We start from the raw sequence: 20,463 nt of genomic DNA on the forward strand, positions 1-20,463 counted from the left end.
AAGGTTGGAGCAGAAGGCATAATCTACGAATCCTCGGTCTGCCAGAGGCTATCAAAAGCAGAGCTCCTGTTGATTTTTTTTCCTCTTTACTTTGTGAGATTGTTGGGAAACATACTCTCCCAAATTTACCCAAGTTAGACAGAGCCCACTGTATATTTCGGTTTAAGCCTGAATTGGCCTCCCAGCCACGCCCAGTTATACTTTGTTTTCATCGTCATCAGGTGAAACACCTTTTGATTATGGAAGCACATCGGCGAGGAAAATTGCATTAGAAGGGCCATCCCATTCATATTGTTGAAGATTATGCTCCTCAAGTTTTGAGGCTGCGTGCCGAATACAAAGGTGTTATGAAAGAGTATTACAATTGTGGACTCAGGCCCTCGCTACATTACCCCGCCCATCTCAGAATAACGCTTAGTACTGGGGACAAAAAATGGTTCAACTCTGTTACAGAAGCTCAGGAGTTCATCGAAATTCATCGCCACTGCAACTTCTTCAGACTCAATTTGATTTTTTAAAAATGGCTGATTACTATTTTTTTTTCCTCCCCTTAGTTTTTTTTATTTTTTGTTTCCCTTTTAAATTAAATTTTTAAAGTACTGAAAATGGTTTATTTCTGGTATAAGAAGTTCAGAAATTTATCAAAAGTCTCCTTGACATTGTGATTTCTTCAGACTTGATTTGATTATTTAAAATGGCCGATTACTATTTTTTTCTCTCTTTGGTTTCTTTTATTTGTTGTTTTCCTTTTAAATTTAATTTTAAAATTACTGAAAATGGTTTAACTCTATTATGAGAAGTTCAGAAATTTACTGGAAGTCTCCTTACTATGGCGTCTCCTTCAGACTCGATTTGATTATTTAAAATGACCGACTGGTACTTTTTTTTTCTTTGTCCCCCCCCCCCCGTTTTCTTTTAAAATTTAATTTGTAATTACTGAATTCTTCTTTTTTCCCCCACAGGTATGGTACTCTAGATTATCATTTCAAGTTAAGTCTAATACTTTTTGATAGTACTGTTTTCTTTTTTTCTTTATGTACAATTTTAATTCCAAGTGCAAGCTCTCTGTTTTTTTCAAAACTGGTAATTAAACGGAGCTCATGAAGATATTTAGAAACTGGAAGTTGGGGTTAGAGTAGTTTTTTTCTGAAGAGCTTACTGCTGTTCTTTGGTAGCTTTCTTGCTTTGGGTTGGAGGGGGGAAGTGTTTCCTTGTGCCAACACTATATAAACAACCCTTAGTTATGCTTTGTTATTCAGGACTTCTTTTTTTGTCCTGATTTTCTTGTTTTATACTTCTGCCCCAGAGCTGTTATTAGAATGTTGGTTCATGTTTATGCCTACTACCCAATATGCTTTTTTATATGACAATGGTTAGCCCGTTGAATCTTATAAGCCGGAATGCTAAGGGATTGAACCATCCCGTTAAAAGAAGGAAGGTGTTTTCACATCTCAAGCAGCACAAAGCTGACATTGCTTTTTTCCAGAAACACATATTCGTAGTTTTGATAACTTTCGCCTTATGTCTAGGTAGGTGGGACAGCACTTCCATTCTGCTTTTCCAGCTAAAGCCAAGGGGGGGGTTTCAATCCTTACTAATCAGAATGTTCCCTTTGAGCTTCAAAACAAAATTTCAGATACAAATGGTTGTTTTATTATTGTCTCTGGGAAATTGTATAATAATAGGGTAGTCTTGGCTAACCTCTATGCTTCCAATTCAGATGATGTGGACTTTTTTGATCGTGTTTTTTTCCTTATTGCCTGACTTGAGTTTATATTCCCTCATATTGGGTGGTGATTTTAATTGTTGGTTAGATCCAGTATTGGATCGATCCTCCTCTGTTCCTAGACTCCCTAGTAAATCTGCTTTACCTATTCACTCTTTCCTTTCTAATGATGGTATTTCTGATGTGTGGCATTTTTTTCATCCTACTGAGAGAGATTATTCCTTTTTTTCACATGTCCATCATACTTCTGCTAGAACTGATTATTTCTTAATGGATAATCAGCTGATTCTATCTGTTTGCTCTTGCGATTATCAGAGTACAGTGACTTCAGATCATGCCCCAGTTATCCTGTCCATAAATTTCCCTGGTTTTCCTCAACTGAACAAATATTGGCGTTTTAATCCGACCTTGTTGTTGCATAACGATTTTGTAAAATTTATGAAGGACCAGATAACTTTTTTTTTAAAAGTACTAACATGTCATCTGAAATCTCATCCCAGGTTGTCTGGGATGCTATGAAAGCATATTAGAGGGGTCAAATAATTTCATATACTGTGAATCTGAAAAGAAAGACCTATATAGAGCATTTAGACTTGATTGGTCAAATCAAAGAAACAGACCAATTATATGCCCAGACCAAAAATCCTGAATTGTATAAGAGAGTAAACTTCAAACTAAGTTTGACCTCATCTCCACTCAGCTGGTTGAACGCCAACTTCTTGAAAGTAAGAGCCGATTTTATATTCATGGGGATAAGTCCGGTAAGTTTTTAGTTAACCAAGACGCTCTAAAGCTAAACAACAAATTACAAAAATTTCAATGTGAAATGGGAACATTATTTCGAATCATTCTGATATTAATGACATATTTAAGAACTGTTATTCTCAACTCTATACTTCTGAATCTTTAAATGAGAATATCTCGGTTGAGCATTTTTTAAATAGTTTAAATATTCCTTCGCTCTCCTCTGACTTTAAAGCAAAACTCAATGAACCATTATCATTAGAGGAAATATAATATGCCATCTCTGTATTACAGTCGGGTAAATTTCCTGGACCTGATGGATTTTCTGCAAAATTTTAAATCATTTTCTTACACTGCTTTCATCTCAATTATTTTTAGTTCTATCTGATTTGTTTAAGCATGGTAAATTGCCTGCATCATTTAACGAGGCATGTATCATTCTTTTAGCCAAAAAAGGTATAGATCCGACAGTGTTCTTCGTATAGGCCAATTTCGTTATTAAATGTCGATGTTAAAATTTTGGCTAAAGTTTTGGCTCATAAATTACAGAACATTACACCCTCTATTATTTCTGAAGATCAAACTGGTTTTATCAAAAATAGTCTTCCCTTTTTTAATATATGGCGCTTATTTAATATCTTATATTCACCCTCAACTGGGACTCCTGAATGTGTTATTTCTCTTGATGCGGAGAAAGCGTTCGATCACGTCGAGTAGAATTACCTTTTTGCGGTTTTAGAAAAATTTGATTTTGGACAAAGTTTTACTACATGGATTAAATTGCTATAATCATGTCCTACCGCTTCCGTTTTGACCAACTCTCAGATATCCCAGTCTTTCAGCCTTAGACGCGACACTCGTCAAGGTTGCCCTTTAAGTCCCTTACTCTTTGATTTGGCTATCGAACCACTCGTGATTGCGTTTCGTAGCTGTGCTGAAGTGATGGGGATTTGGAGGGGAGGTGTTGAGCATAAAGTTTCCCTTTATGCTGACGATCTTTTACTTCTTATATCAAACCCGACTACCTCCTTACCCTCAATGTTTTCATTTCTTAAAAATTTAGTCAGCTTTCTGGTTATAAACTTAATTTACATAAGAGTGAACTCTTTCCAATTAATAGAGAAGCACAAGCTTTAGTATTCCATGACCTCCCTTTTAATGTAGCTAACAATCAATTCACTTATCTTGGTATTACAATAACAAGGAACTTTAAGAATCTTTTTTGAGAAAATTTTACCAATCATCTAAACTCTGCAAAACAGAGTTTGACACAGTGGTCACCCTTGTCTATGTCTCTTGTAGGTCGTATTAATGTTATTAAAATGTATAACCTTCCTAAATTTTTGTATCCATTTCAGTCCTTAACAATTTTTATTTCTAAAACTTTTTTTTGATGGGTTAGATTCTATTATTTCGTCTTATTTATGGAAGGGTAAATGCCCTAGACTTAATAAAGCTCACCTCCAAAAATCTAAAAAGGAAGGTAGTATAGCCTTGCCTCATTTTCGTTTATATTACTGGGCAGCCAATATTCGTTGTCTTATTTTTTGGTCTTTCTTCTATAATAAGACTGACTGCCCAAAATGGGTGGCAATGGAGTTGAACTGTACTAAGGATCTTTCAGTTTCTGCACTTCTCAGTTCCGCACTTCCTTGTCACTTGCCTAGACTTATTGTTAATCCTCTTATCAGACATACTTTAAGAATATGGGCTCAGTTCAGAAAATTTAATGATCTTCATGGCTTTTCTCTCTCTAGCCCTATTTTACATAATCATCTTTTCCCGCCTTCTACGCGGGATTCAACATTTTACCATTGGTATAGAAAGGGTATTAGGCGCTTTGAAGAAATTTTCATAGATAATTGTTCTGCAACTTTTCAACAACTGTCTGTAAAGTTTAATCCTCCTAATACCCATTTCTTTAGATATCTTCAAATTAGACATTTCATTAACCTTTTGATATCAAACTTTCCTGAGATGCCTGAGAAAAATGTTCTGGACTTGTTTCTTTATATCAATCCATTGGGTAAAGGTTTAATATCTGCTACTCGGGATAAGTTAGTGATTTTGAGGCGTGCCCCCTTCGATAAAATTACAACTGCCTGGGAACAAGATCTAAATATTTCCTTATCTGATGCGGTTTGGGATTCAATTCTTAAGTCAGTCAACTCAACCTCTCTATGTGCTCGCCACTGCCTTTTGCAGTTTAAGGCTGTACACAGGGCTCATATATCTAAAACTAAATCACTGCAGTTTTACCCTGACATTAGTCCTGTCTGTGATAAGGGTAAAGGAGCTGAGGCTTCCCTTATTCATATGTTCCGGGTCTGTCCTAGTCTAGAGAAATTCTGGAGAGAAGTTTTTTTCAACCCTATCTCATCTTTTTAATTGCCATTTAGAACCTAACCCTCTGCTTGCTTTTTTGGGCACCTTGGGTGAAGTAGATATGCACTTGAGTCCGACTAAATATCGAACATTATCTTTTTCCTCTCTCTTGGCTAGACAGTTGGTTCTTCTTAGGTGGAAAAATGCTGCCCCACCCACTCACGCTCAATGGCTTAGTGATATTATGGCCTGTTTAGACCTCGAATAGATTAATTATTCACTTCTTAATTCAGACATAAAGTTTCATAAAACACACATAAAAGTTGCTGGTGAACGCAGCAGGCCAGGCAGCATCTCTAGGAAGAGGTACAGTCGACGTTTCAGTCCGAATATAAGGTGTTGTTCCTCCAACCTGAGCGTGGCTTCATCTTTACAGTAGAGGAGGCCGTGGATAGACATGTCAGAATGGGAATGGGATGTGGAATTAAAATGTGTGGCCACTGGAAGATCCTGCTTTCTCTGGCGGACAGAGTGTAGGTGTTCAGCAAAGCGGTCTCCCAGTCTGCGTCTGGTCTCGCCAATATATAAAAGGCCACATCGGGAGCACCGGATGCAGTATATCACCCCAGTCGACTTACAGGTGAAGTGTTGCCTCACCTGGAGGGACTGTTTGGGGCCCTGAATGGTGGTAAGGGAGGAAGTGTAAGGGCATGTGTAGCACTTGTTCCGCTTACACGGATAACTGCCAGCAGGGAGATCAGTGGGGAGGGATGTGGGGGACGAATGGACAAGGGAGTTGCGTAGGGAGCGATCCCTGCGGAATGCAGAGAGAGGCAAGGAGGGAAAGATGTGCTTAGTGGTGGGATCCTGTTGGAGGTGGCAGAAGTTACGGAGAATAATATGTTGGACCCGGAGGCTGGTGGGGTGGTAGGTGAGGACCAGGGGAGCCCTATTCCTAGTGGGGTGGCGGGAGGATGGAGTGAGAGCAGATGTATGTGAAATGGGGGAGATGCGTTTAAGAGCAGAGTTGATAGTGAAGGAAGGGAAGCCCCTTTCTTTAAAAAAGGAAGACATCTCCCTCGTCCTAGAATGAAAAGCCTCATCCTGAGAGCAGATGCGGCAGAGACGGAGGAATTGCGAGAAGGGGATGGCGTTTTTGCAAGAGACAGGGTGAGAAGAGGAATAGAGTTTCATAAAGAATAAAGTTTCATAAGGTGTGGGGACCTTTTCTTGAATATTTTAATAACTCTTTTTTAGGGTAAGTTTATTTTTTTTTGTAGGCTACAATCCCTTACTTTCAGCTTTTTTTTGTAAGTTACACGGTTTTTTGTTGTGAATTACGTTATACTTTTGGTAGTCGGCATTATACTTTCTTTCTTCCTATGTATATTTACAGTTCTCTGGGGTTGAATGCGCCGATTAATTTTTTTTTCTTTTACACGCAGAAGTGGTTGGCCTGGGTTTTTTTTTTCAGTGGGAGGTTGGGGTGGATACTAATTTTACATAATTCTCTTTTGGGTACTTTTTTATTGTTATGAATTATATATTGGATTTGATTGTTTCGTACTGTATAAATCTCCATTTTCTTGTTGGGTTTTTTCCTGTAGTTTTATTGTAGAAACGCATAAAAAAATTTTTTTAAAGTTACCAAGGATACATTGACATTTGGCAGTCAAACAGCTCTGATGAGCGGCCAATCCAGACTTTGGAAGCTCAGAGAAGAGGGAACTTCAATCAGGATCACTGCCCAAGGATAAAGGCAGCAGTCAAGGATAAAGGCAGCAGTAGGTCACAGCAGTGAAAAAGCGCTTTGAAAAGCGAAGGTTTGTAAATACTGCACGGTGAAGTTTAAACTAGAGTTGAAGGGGGATGGGGACCAGCGTGCCAGTGGAGAGGTTGTGGAGGGAAATGTTGGTAAGACCTCAGACGAAGTTAGGAATCAAAAGATTAAGCATGGTGCTATAAGGCCATAAGACATAGGAGTAGAATTGGGCCGTCTGGCCCATCGACTCTGCTCTGCCATTCAATCATGGCTAATCCTTTCTTTTTCTCCTCCTCAACCCCAGTTCCTGGCCTTCTCCCTGAAACCTTTGAAGCCATGTCCAATCAAGACCCTATCAATCTCTGCCTTAAATACACCCAATGTCCTGGCCTCCGCAGTTGCATGTGGCAATAAATTCATCACCCTTTGGCTAAAGAAATTTCTCCACATCTGTTTTGAAAGGGCGCCCCTCTATCCTGAGGCTGTGCCCTCTTGTCCGAGACTCTCCCACCATGGGAAACATTCTTTCCACATCTACTCTGTCTAGGTCTTTCAACATTCGGAAGGTTTCAATGAGATCCCCCCTCATCCTTCTGAATTCCAGCGAGTACAGACCGAGAGCCATCAAATGTTCCTCCTATGATAACCCTTTCATTCCTGGAATCATCTTTGTGAACCTCTTCTGGACCCTCTCCAATGCCAGCACATCTTTTCTAAGATGAGGGGCGCAAAACTGTTCACAATACTCAAGGTGAGGCCTCATCAGTGCCTTATAAAGCCTCAGCATCACATCCTTGCTCTTGTATTCTGGATCTCTTGAAATGAATGCTAACATGGCATTTGCCTTCCTCACCACTGAGTCGACCTGCAAGTTAACTTTTAGGGTGTTCTGCACAAGGACTTCCAAGTCCCTTTACATCTCCTATTTTTGGATTTTCTCCCCATTTACAAAATAGACCATACATTTATTTCTACTCCCAAAGTGCATGACCATGCATTTTCCAATATTGTATTTCATTTGCCACTTTGTTGTCCATTTTCCTAATCTGTCTAAGTCCTTCTGCATCCTCCCTGTTTCCTCAACTCTACCTGCCCCTCCACCAGTCTTCATTATCTGCAAACTTGGCAACAAAGCCATCTATTCCATCATCTAAATCATTTATATACAGCATAAAAGAAATGGTCCCAACGCTGACCCCTGCGGAACACCACTAGTCACTGGCAGCCAACCAGAAAAAGATCATTTTATTTCCACTCACTGCCTCCTACCAATCAGCCAATGCTCTAACCATGTTAGTAACTTTCGTACAATACCTTGGACTCTTAACTTGGTAAGCAGCCTCATGTGTGGCACCTTGTCAAAAGCCTTCTGAAAGTCCAAATATACAACATCCACTGCATCCCCTTTATCTATCCTACTTGTAATCTCCTCAAAGAATTCCAATAGGTTCATCAGGCAGGATTATCCCTGAAGGAAACCATGCTGACTTTGTCCTGTTCCGTGTCACCAAGTACTCCGTCACCTCATCCTTAACAATTGACTCCAACATCTTCCCAACCACTGAGGTCAGGCTAACTGGTCTATAATTTCCTTTCTGCTGCCTGCTTCCTTTCTTAAAGAGTGGAGTGACATTTGCAATTTTCCAGTCCTTTGGCACCATGCCAGAGCCCAATAATTTTTGAAAGATCATTACTGATGCCACCACAATCTCTAACGCTACCTCTTTCAGAACCCTAGGATGCAGTTCCTCTGGTCTGGGTGACTTATGTACCTTTAGGTCTTCCAGCTTTTTGAGCACCTTCTCTCTTGTAACAGTAACTGCATCCACTTCTGTTCCTTCACATACTACAACATCAGGCACACTGCTGGTGTCTTCCACAGTGAAGACTTATACAAAATACTCATTTAATTCATCAGCCATCTCCTTGTCCCCCGTTATTATTTCTCCTGCCTCATTATCTAGCGGTCCTATATCCACTCGCATTTCTCTTTTATTTTTAACATGCTTGAAAAAACTTTTAACTATCCACTGATATTATTTGCTAGCTTGCTTTCATATTTCATCTTTTCCCTTCTAATGATTTTTTTTTAAGCCGCTGTCTTTAGGTTTTTAAAAACTTCCCAATCCTCTATCTTCCCACTAATTTTTGCTTTGTTGTACACTCTTTCTTTTGCTCTTGCAATAGCTTTGACTTCCGTTGTCAGCCATTGTTGTACTATTTTATCATTTGAGTATTTCTTCATTTTTGGAATACACATGTCCTGCACCTTCTTCATTTTTCCCCAGAAACGCACACCATTGCTGCTCTGCTGACATCTGACATCCCTGCCAGCAACTCCTTCCAATTTACTTTGGCCAACACCTCTCTCATATCACCGTAATTTCCCTTACTCCACTGAAATACTGCTACATCAGACTTTACTTTCTCCCTATCAAATTTCAAGTTGAACTCAATCATATTCACTGGTTCCCAGAGGTTCTTTTACATTAAGCTGCCTAATTGCCTCTGGTTCATTACATAACACCCAATCCAGTATAGCTGATCCCCTGAGCTGCCTGTATTTCAATGCAAGAAGAATCGCAGGAAAGGCAGATAGTGCTGAAGATGAGGTAGCTGAATGTAATGTTGAAACTTTATAAAGCACTGGTGAAGCTTCACTTGGAGTAATATGAGCAGGTCTGGGCCCCTATCTCAGAAAGGATGTGCTTAATCTGAAGAAGGCTTCAAAGGAGGTACACTGAAATGATTCCAGGATTGAATGGCTTGTCATATGAAGAGCATTTGATGACTCTGGGCCTGTATTCACTAGAATTCAGAAGGATGAGGGGTGACTTAATTGTAACCTATCAAATAGTGAAAGGCCTTGATAGAGTGGATATGGAGAGGATATTTCCTATGGTCAGAGAGTCTCAGACTAGAGGACACAACCTCAGAATAGAGGGGTGTCCTTTAAAAACTCAGATAGGGAGGAATTTCTTTAGCCAGAGAGTGGTGAATCTGGTAAAGCTAAGTCTTTATGGATATTTAAGGCAGAGATTGATAGATTCTTGTTTGGTCAGGATATGAACGGATACTGGGAGAAGGCAGGAGATTGGGGCTGACAGGAAAATTGGATCAGCCATGATAAAATGGCGGAACAAATTCAATGGGCCAAATGGCCTAATTCTGTTCTTATACCTTATTGTCTTTATATTTGTGGCAAGTAAAGGAACTGATACAAATACAAATTAAATGATCAAAATTACTATACATTAAAGCTTTAATGTGTAATTATTTATAAATGTTCTGTGCCAGCAAATAGTGTCATCCTGATGAGATTAAGATGTTGCAGGAATTGGTGCTGTGAGATCTCACCCAATTTGTTGGGTGACCCAGAATTGCAGATGTTAGCTAGGGTAGTTAAGCGCTGGAATTTAATTGAATGCAGAACTCAATTGGATAATAAGGTACTTGATCCAAATTTTGTCCATGCTCAATATCCACATATGCATACTTCCTGCAATGGTGATGAGAACTGGGAAATTAGTGTTTCCCCATATTCATCCAGAGCTATTTAGAACAAGTTAAATTTCTACAACCACCAAAAGAGACTGGAACTGTTTTGATAAGAAATGCATCTATTCTGGGGTCTCATGGTAGCGCAGTGGTTATTCTCAATACTTTACAGAAAAGTTGCCGGGTTCGATTCCCAATGCTGCCTGTAAGGAGTTTGTACGTTCTCCCCATGATCACGTGGTTTTCCTCCAGGTGCTCTAGTTTCCACCCACATTCCAAAGACGTACTGATTAGTTGGTGAATTGGTCTTTGTAAATTGTTACACGATTAGGCTATGATTAAATTAGAAGACTGCTGGGCGGCATGGCCCGAAGGGCTGGAAGGGGCTACTCCACGCTGTACCTCAGAATAAAATATATTACAAACAGAAAAGTAATAAATACTGCAATGATGCAGAGAAAATGCTGGAGGAACTCAATTCCTTCAGAATCTCTTTTCTTTTAAAGATAAACCTTTTCTCCACAAGGCTGTATTTTTCATACCTGATGAAAGGTAATAGACTGAAATTTTAATTGGATTCCCACTTCTACAGATTCTGCCAGTCGCTACAATCTCAAATAGATGAATCATTTTATTTGTATGAAATGTGAAGCAAAAACACAATAGGCACAATATAATGTTTTTCTAAGCTGCCCTTTTGGTGGAGTATCAAAAGGTCAACCTTTAATTACAAACATAAATGTTAAAAGTTTTTGGTTAGTTAGTGTAGGAACCACTTCAAACAATTTATTCAAAAAATGAAAATTCTGAAAGGACAACTTGTTTTGAAAAGAGTGCAAAATTTTGTGAGCACGCCAGTCTCATGATACAAAGCAAAAGTATCCAAAAATTACAAAATCTTACCGCCGTCTCCATCTTCTTTCCATTGCACCAAACATCCATGGTGTCTTTCTCTGTAACGATAATTTGGTCATTTTGTAATACTAATCAGAGAAATTTACAACTTGCGGATGTTTACATTAGATTTCCATTTCTCTTAGCTTGCATTTCTGAGCCAAACTACCACCATAATTAGTATTCATTTGACATCAAGGAACAATAGTCTCATTAGATTTATTAACGAGACATGTCACTTAGTTCACTGTTTCATAAAGTGATTAGAATACCATACGTTCTACATTATTTCTGTGGGTAACTAAAGTACAGAACTTTGAATGGGGCATCACCAGAATTTGTCTTAAGGTAAAACATGTTTTTGTCACTTTGTATATCAGTTGGGCTGAGAAAAGAATTTTATTATTATATATGGATTAAGATTTCTTGAATGTGGTGTAATCATATGTCATTACGAGTGAAAGTGAAGTCCATGATTATGGTTATGGATGACCTTGCAAAATCAAAATGTAAGTGAAGGAGCAAAGGAGTGGTGTTACACCCAGTGCAGCTAGCTGCCTCATCTCCAGAATCTCCTGTATTCTTGGTACAGAATTAGCTCTCTTTCCATATGACTGTATCCCAGTATTCTCAAAATATCCCAAAAACATGTAATTAGTAGATAAATGGCTGCTGAAAATATCTGCAGTACCGGAGGGTGGTGGGAGAATCAGAATGTCTGCACCTACAGTATGTGCCTTTGAAGCTGCTACAAGTTTTTGATTAGTCATAGTCATACTTTATTGATCCCGGGGGAAATTGGTTTTCGTTACAGTTGCACCATAAATAATAAATAGTAATAGAACAATAAATAGTTAAATAGTAATGTGTAAATTGTGCCAGTAAATTATGAAATAAGTCCAGGACCAGCCTGTCGGCACAGGGTGTCTAACCCTCCAAGGGAGGAGTTGTAAAGTTTGATGGCCACAGGCAGGAATGACTTCCTATGACGCTCTGTGCTGCATCTTGGAGGAATGAGTCTCTGGCTGAATGTACTCCTGTGCCCACCCAGTACATTATGTAGTGGATGGGAGACATTGACCAAGATGCCATGCAACTTAGACAGCATCCTCTTTTCAGACACCACAGTGAGAGAGTCCAGTTCCATCCCCACAACATCACTGGCCTTACGAATAAGTTTGTTGATTCTGTTGGTGTCTGCTACCCTCAGCCTGCTGCCCCAGCACACAACAGCAAACATGATAGCACTGGCCACAACAGACTCGTAGATCATCCTCAGCATTGTCCAGCAGATGTTAAAGGACCTCAGTCTCCTCAGGAAATAGAGACGGCTCTGACCCTTCTTGTAGACAGCCTCAGTGTTCTTTGACCAGTCCAGTTTATTGTCAATACGTATCCCCAGGTATTTGTAATCCTCCACCATGTCCACACTGACCCCCTGGATGAAAACTGAGGTCACCGGTGCCTTAGCTCTCCTCAGGTCTATCACCAGCTCCTTAGTCTTTTTCACATTAAGCTGCAGATAATTCTGCTCACACCATGTGACAAAGTTTCCTACAGTAGCCCTGTACTCGACCTCATCTCCCTTGCTGATGCATCCAACTATGGCAGAGTCATCCGAAAACTTCTGAAGATGACAAGACTCTGTGCAGTAGTTGAAGTCCGAAGTGTAAATGTTGAAGAGAAAGGGAGAGAAGATAGTCCCCTGTGGAGCCCCAGTGCTGCTGATCACTCTGTCGGACATACAGTGTTGCAAGCACACGCACTGTGGTCTGCCAGTCAGGTAATCAAGAATCCATGACACCAGGGGAGCATCCACCTGCATCGCTGTCAGCTTCTCCCCCAGCAGAGCAGGGCGGATGGTGTTGAATGCACTGGAGAAGTCAAAAAACATGACCCCCACAGTGCTCGCTGGACCTTTAACACTCTGTACTTGTGCACGACATTAAAGTTCACTTGACGTGGATCGCTCCCAGGGCCCACATAAGCATGCTGGACCAGAGACAGAGAGATCAAAACAGTCTTTATAGGTGAAGCAGCACTTCAGTTGCACCTTCCAACCTGGGGTACTATATCTAGTGTTCCAAAAGTGGCCTCCTCTACACTGGAGAAACCAAACATAGACTGGAGGATTACTTAGCCTGTTTTGTAATCCTGCATTAGCAGCACACAATAAAGACAAAGCAGCATAATCTGCTTCTACCTGTGCCATTAATCGATTTGGTCCCACTGTAGAAATATTCCCATTGTTCTTTCCATTCCTCCCCTTTATGTGATTGAAATTTTTTCTGTCCCCAATTCAGATTACGTGCTTGGCTAAAAGTGGCAACTGTTTCTTTCCTCAGATGATGCCCGAGATGTTGAGCATTTCCCATATTCTCTACTTTTCAAGTGTTGGATAGGATGGATAATTTCTGAATAGTTTATGGAAAGGTGATAGCAATGAACTCAAGGCCTCAGGTATAAAAAGGAGTGTTCGTGACCAGGACTAGGAGTTGTGTATGTTGCTCAGTAACCATTAGAAGATGTAGATAATTGCAATGCACCATCATTAAGCAATTTAAAGTATAGCATTTTCATGAAGGAAATAACCAGTTACTTTAGGAAATGCAAATTAGAATAAGTGCAAGCAAAGCCTTGAAACTGTGTCTTATTTAGGATAATTTAAATATACACTCCTTGTGAAAAAGTAAAAATTACCACTGTAATATGCACTTACCCAGCACAATTCGAGAATCTATTCCATCTAGATTTAGTAGCCACGTATTTGTAGTCTTAGACCTGTTCTCCAAATATTTCTTTAGGCTTTTCCCATTGATCTCCAAAGTATATTCATACGCAAAGCCACTGATTGCATCAATGTTGATTGTTGCTTTTGTTTTAGTTGCCCCAACTACAAAGGTTTCCTTCCCAACAAGCTTGAACATCCAGTCCCTTTTTATGACTTCCTGATAACAAAATACCGTTGGTTACACACAAAAAACATCAATTATTATTACACCAAACTAAGTTACGAGTTAATTCATACTGCATGGCAACGGCTAATAGGAGAAATGTAACCAGTCATAACAAGTTAGGAAGCATAAAAAAGCAAAATAACAAGGTGCACAATCCAAATACAAAAAATTCAAACTATGGAGAGCACAATGACATAGCTATAAGAACTTTCAATCATGACACCCTACTCATGCTACCAATGGATAACTGAACAAGGAGTTTCATGCTTGAATATTCAAAATTCAGAAGTACTCTGTTTTTTAATAACCCTGATTTGGCTATGAAGGGCAACAACAACAAAAATAAACGGACTAAATCTTGCAGGCAAATGGGTGTTCTGCAGAGAACTGCTGGCATTCACTCCCATAAATACAAGCACATCTGGAGTTCCACTCCGTTTACATTCAAATATGAAAGCCTCCTCGTGGAGTGCAAAAGTTTTCTCTGGGTTTGCTGGTTTCCTTCCAGTCCAAAGATGTACCAGATAGGTTAATTATTTTCCCATGATTAGGTTAGGGTTAATCGGGCTTGTCAGGGGTTGCTGGGGCAGCGTGACTCGAAGGGCCAAAAGGGCGCTGTCACTAAATAAAATAAATAAATATTGGTAAGTGGTAGATTATGGGGGTGAGCTGATGGGAATGTACAGGGAATAAACTGGGTCAGGATAATATTAGTGTGAAAGAAAAGGGGTACTTGAAGGACGGTGGACTGAAGTCCCATTTCTATGCAGTGTCTGTGATTCATTGAATGAGGCACAGCACAATCCACAACATATAAAAAACAAACTAAAGCTGACTTCAAATCTTACACAGAAAATATACTGTGGCTAGGGAAGTAAAGATAGGATAATAGAAGTGAGAAATGAGACAGACTACATTTGCTTTAAAAATCACCTGAAAAAGTGATTATGAAAAAGTACTTACTTTTTCCTAATCAAATGAGATGACACCTACGTAAAATTCATACCCAACATTTGCGAGTTTCTTCAGCAGTAACTGTCCTTCATTAAAATAAATCCTAGACTTAACTTTTTAATTTATCTTCAACAGAGAAGGTTAGCAATTAACCACCCTTTAGCAAAAGAAATTTCTCTGCAGCTGGTTTAAACAGATGCCCATATATGCTGAGGCTGTGTCTTCTTGTCCTAGACACCCCCACCATGGGAAACATCCTTTCCACATCCACTCTGTAGAAGACCTTTTGCATCTCAGATTTTTGGTTTTTCTCCCAGTTGAGAAAATAGTGTGCACATTCATTTCTACTACCAAAGTACATGATCATGAATTTTCTAACATTGTATTTTATTTGCCTCTTTCTTGCCCATTCTCCTAATCTGTCCATCCTCCTGCAGCCTTCCTGTTTCCTCAAAACTACCTGCCCCTCCACCAATCTCTGTATCATTTGCAAACTTGACAACAAAGCTAGCTATTCCATCATCTAAATCATTGACATACAGCATAAACAGCAGTCCCAACTCCAACCCCAACGGAACAGCACTAGTCATTGGCAACCAGCCAGAAAAGGATCTTTTTATTCCATTCATTGCTTCCTACCGATCAGCCAAATCTCACTATGCGAATAATTTTCCCGTAAAGCTGATGACTTGGCAGGCAGCCCATTGTGTGGCACCTTGTCAAAGGCCCCCTGAAAGTCCGAATATACAACATCTACGCATCCCCTTTATCTATACTACATGTATTCTCCTCAAATAATTCCAACAGGTTCGTCAGGCAAGATTTTCCTTTAAGTAACTTTGCCCCATCTTGTCCTGTGTCACCAAGCACCCCATAACCTCATCCTCAACAATTGACTCCACATCTTTCCAACCACTGAAATCAGGCTAACTGGTCTATAATTTCCTTTCTGCTACCTTCCTCCTCTCTTAAAGAGTGGAGTGAGATTTGTAATTTTCCAGTCCTCTGACACCATGCCACAGTCCAATGATTTTTGAAAGATCATTACTAATGCCTCCAGAATCTCTAACGCTAACTCTTTCAGAACCCTAGGATGCAGTTCATCTGGTCCAGGTGACTTATGTACCCTTAGCTCTTTCAACTTTTTGAGCACTTTCTCTCTTGTAACTGCACTCACTTCTCTTCCCTCACACCCTTCAACACCTGGCACACTGCTAGTGTCTTCCACAGTGAAGACTGATACAAAATACTCATTTAGTTCCTCTGCTGTCTTCTTGGCTCCCATTATTATTTCTCCGGTTTCATTTTCTAGTCATCCTACATCTACTCTCATCTCTTTTAATGTACTTGAAAAAAACTTTTCATATCCACTGATATTGTTTGCTAACTTCCCTTCATGTTTCATCTTTTCCCTTCAAATGATTCTTTAATTTGCTCTCTGTAGGATTTTAAAAGCTTTTCAATTCTGGCTTCCCACTAATTTCTGCTTTGTTGTTTGCCCTCTCTTTTACTTTTAAATTAGCTTTCACTTCCCTTGTCAGCCACGGTGGTACTATTTTGCCTTTTGTATATTTCTTCACTTTTGGAATACATCTATCCAGCACCTTCCTCATTTTTCCTAGAAACTCACACCATTGCTGCTCTGCAGTTATCCCTGCCAGCATCTTCTTTTGCCAACTTCTCTTTCATACCACTGTAATTTCCTTTACTCCACTGAAATACTGCTACGTCATACTTTACTTTCTCCCTATCAAATTTCAAGTTGAACTCAATCATATTGTGATCCCTGCCTCCTAAATGTTCTTCTACCTTAAGTTCCCTAATCACCTCTGGTTCATTACATAACACCCAATTCAGTATAGCGGACCCCTCAGTAGACTCAATGATGAAGTGCTCTAAAAAGCCATAAGACCATAATATGTAGGAGCAGAAGCAGGCCATTTGGCCCATCGAGACTGCTCCACCATTCAAGCCATCTCGTAGGCATTCAAATTCACTCTCGAGGTCCATTTCCAACCTAATCTTCCCCAATCGACCAGCATCTTGAAATCTCCCATGACTATCACAACGTTGCCCTTTTGACATGCCTTTTCTATTTCCTGTTATAATCTGTGGTTCACATCCCAGTTAGTTGGGAGGCCTATATATAACTGCCATCAAGGTCCTTTAATCCTTGCAGTTTCTTAACTCAACCCACAAGCATTCGACATCTTCCGATCCTATGTCACATCTTTTTATTGATTTGATGCCATTCTTTACCAGCAGAGCCACGCCACCCCCTCTGCTTACCTTCCTATCCCTCTGATACAACATGTAAGCTTGGACATTTAGCTCCAACTCGAACCATCCTTCAGCTTTGATTCAGTGATGACCACAACATCATACCCAACAATCTGTAATAATGCAACAAGATCATCCACCTTATTTCTTATACTCTGTGCATTGAGAACTGTATTTGCTACCCTTTTTGATTCTGCATCCCTAACGCACAGATATTCACCCTGCTGGCTGCAATTATGTCCTATCATCTGCCTGCCCTTCCTAACCATCTGACTGCACACTATCTTTGCTTTTATACCATCCATCCCGTCCTAAGTTCCCACCCCCTGCCAAATTAAATTAAACCCTCCCCAACAGCTCTAACAAATCTGCCCGAGAAGATATCAGTTCACGTGCAACCCGTCACTTTTAGACAGGTCACACCTCTCCCAGAAAAGATCTCAATGAACCAAGAATCTGAAGCCCTGCCCACTTCACCAGATTCTCAGACACTCAATAGTTTGCCAAATCATACTACCTCTCCCCTCAATGGTGCATGGCACAGGCAGCAATCCAGAAGTCACTACCTGGGAAGTCCTGCTTCTCAGCATTCTACATAGCTCTCTAAATTCCCTTTACAGGACCTCTTTGCTTTTCCTTCATATGTCATTGGCACCAATATGTACCAAGACATCTGGCTGCTCGCCCTCCCTCTCCAAAATGTTATGGACTTGATCCGAGATGTTCTTGTCCCTGGAACCTGGGAGGCAACAAGCCATTCAGGTCCCCTATCACTACCGCTCCCCTCTTCTCCCTCATTCCCTTCTGCACCGCTGACTTATGTTCAGTGCCAGTAACCCTGTCTCCGTGACATTCTCCTGGGAGATCATCCCCCACAACAGTATCCAAAACCGTATACTTATTGTTGAGGGGAATGGCCACAGGGGTGCTCTGCGTTAACTAACTGCTTATTCACATTTCCATTTCTCCTGATAGTCACCCAGCTACTTGCCTCCTGCAACTTCGGGGTGACTACTTCCCTGTAACTCTGATTGATTATCTCCTCACTCTCCCGTACAAGCCAAAGGTCATCCAGCCGCTGCTCCAGATCCCTAACACAATCCTCAGGGAGCTGCAGCCGGATGCACTTCACGCAAACGTAGTTCCCTGGGAGACTCTGGATCTCTCAGGACTCCAACATCCAGCATGAAGAACATACAGCAGCCATTTACTATAGGTACAGGAAAAGAAAAAAAAGAAACCTTAACAAAAGCTTAGCCAGAGCCAATTCCTCTTTCGAGCCAAAGCCTGAACGCTCCCACTCTCACCACTGGCCTACTGGTCCCTTCTGTACATTTAAACAAGTGTCACCGACCTGCAATCATTGTGGCCCGCTCCTGCCACTGATATGGCCACCGGAAAGAGCCTGAACGCCTGCAAAACTCATTATATCCCTTGTTCTTCTTTGAACAAAACTCCATAGGATATTTCATCATCAATCCAACAGAGCAGAAAGGGCCCCAGTTTAAAAGTATCATCTAATGGTCCAACTGCATGGCCTCGCTGCAGTATTTTGATGGAATAATTCCAACATTTTTTTAATACTCGTTGCAAACTGGGATTTGAATGCACACACTTCTGATTCAGAGGCAAAAGTGCCTGTACTAGACCCAAGGTTACTTGGGCAACTCTGCAGCAATAAGCGATCTTGTTTCCAACTATCAACACAGATGTCGGTATTTTGAACTCAAGTTGTTGAATAGAGTTTTTCTTATTTCCAATGTGCCCACTGGTAAAATCAACTGATGGTCCAATAAAGCAGAGGTTCTCAACCTGGGGCTCACGGACCCTTGCTTAATGGTATTGGCCCATGCTATGTGAGGTTGGGAAGCCCTACAATAAAGGATCCAGTGTTACTATTACATCATTACACTCACTTATTTATTAAAATATCAGGGAAGCAGGCACATATCAAAATTAATATGGAAAATTATAAGTGTGACAGACATTATAATTTTTAATATCATACCTTTCCATCAACATACACTACTCGCTTCCCTGAGGTGGTACCATGCTCAAATTCTATTTTATGAACACCATCGCTGAGAGCTACTTCCCACAATGCCACCAGGTCAGCCATTATTTCTCAATGTGGCCGTATGTATCAAGATCTAAATGAAACAAAATAATTACTTTTTAAATACACAAAAGGCATTAACTCATTATGACCAAGTTTTGTGGACAGTTTTAATTGCACACGTAGTTTGGTGACTGCAGTCCTGTAAACAGTGGGTTCTGCAAAGCTCAGAAGTTGGCCTTTTGGTTTTAAATAATTTGAAGTTCACAGTAGTTTGCCAATGTTAGAACAGACACATGTGTTAACAAATCCTTTATCTTTGCTATATACATAAACCCTCACCCTATACAACCTTACATAATATATTATTTACATGGCATCTCCAGGTCTTTTGGAAATTCAGATACTACCTCCTGTCAGTGGCAGAAGAGCCTAAATTTCCCAGTACGAGGTGCAACATGATTTTCAACATACACTCGAAGATACACAGCCTATTCTGACCTTAAACAAGCTTTTAAAATTTTACCCATTATAGATGACAAAGAACTCAAATCAACATTGACTGCCTCTGAAGTTTATCACTAATTTGCATTTGCTTGTCATGGTTTGAAGGCTTGCGTGTATCAATGACCTGGAGGGCTACGTTGACTGGAGTCAGGGCTTCATGCTTTGGGTCTTGGTAGGGTCACCCATGCCAAACAGGTCAAAAAGTAGAGGCCAGACTAGGAGTGGTCTGCTGGTCCTGCAGGATTGGGGTTTCAGCTCAGGGCTAACAACCCTGACTGGTGAAACAAAACTGTTATGGAAACAGCAATGCAGAATCCTTCTAAAATGAATGCAATGACATTCCTGAGTATCTACTCAGGACTTGCATGATAGACAGTAGTGAAAACAGAGGAAGCTACTGACATGATGGAGGACCTTCATTGCTGCCCTTAACGCCAGTGGTGTATTGAGCAGTAAGTAAGCAAGCATTTACTAAATGATGACCTGCAAGCTATGACTCTAACCAACGAGTCCACCCTTGACTAACTACAATGCAGACCAGTATCAAGGCTGGGTCAACAACTCTTTTCTCATTTTTTCTTGCTCTAACAATGCACATTGCTTCAAATAAATTGCCTGCATTCCAGACGAAAGCCACTCCAATTTCACTCACTGAATTGGCATTTGTAGATGATGCTTGTGTATGTACCAAATTTCAAGTCATTGATGAGCCTTTTGAAGCGGGTGACGTAATAGGCCATGAACATCAGCAAAATATAAC

The 20,463-nt window shown here is 40.3% G+C and overlaps 1 protein-coding gene across 4 annotated transcripts in view; it reads right to left on the minus strand.

The window, feature by feature from the left end:
- The window catches only part of LOC134348679 (fas apoptotic inhibitory molecule 1), a 38,301-nt gene that overhangs the window by 9,344 nt on the left and 8,494 nt on the right, over window positions 1-20,463 (minus strand). For all 4 annotated transcript variants that reach the window (XM_063052454.1, XM_063052455.1, XM_063052452.1 and 1 more), the window contains exons 2-4: window positions 19,149-19,290; window positions 13,669-13,897; window positions 10,959-11,008 (exon numbers count right to left, since the gene is read on the minus strand). In XM_063052454.1, coding sequence (XP_062908524.1) covers window positions 10,959-11,008; window positions 13,669-13,897; window positions 19,149-19,259 — 390 coding nt within the window. In that variant the 5' untranslated portion in view covers window positions 19,260-19,290. The remainder of the gene's footprint in view (window positions 1-10,958; window positions 11,009-13,668; window positions 13,898-19,148; window positions 19,291-20,463) is intronic.

The sequence above is a fragment of the Mobula hypostoma genome, chromosome 6 (genome assembly GCF_963921235.1).
Source record: "Mobula hypostoma chromosome 6, sMobHyp1.1, whole genome shotgun sequence".
Taxonomy (NCBI): Eukaryota; Metazoa; Chordata; class Chondrichthyes; order Myliobatiformes; family Myliobatidae; genus Mobula; species Mobula hypostoma.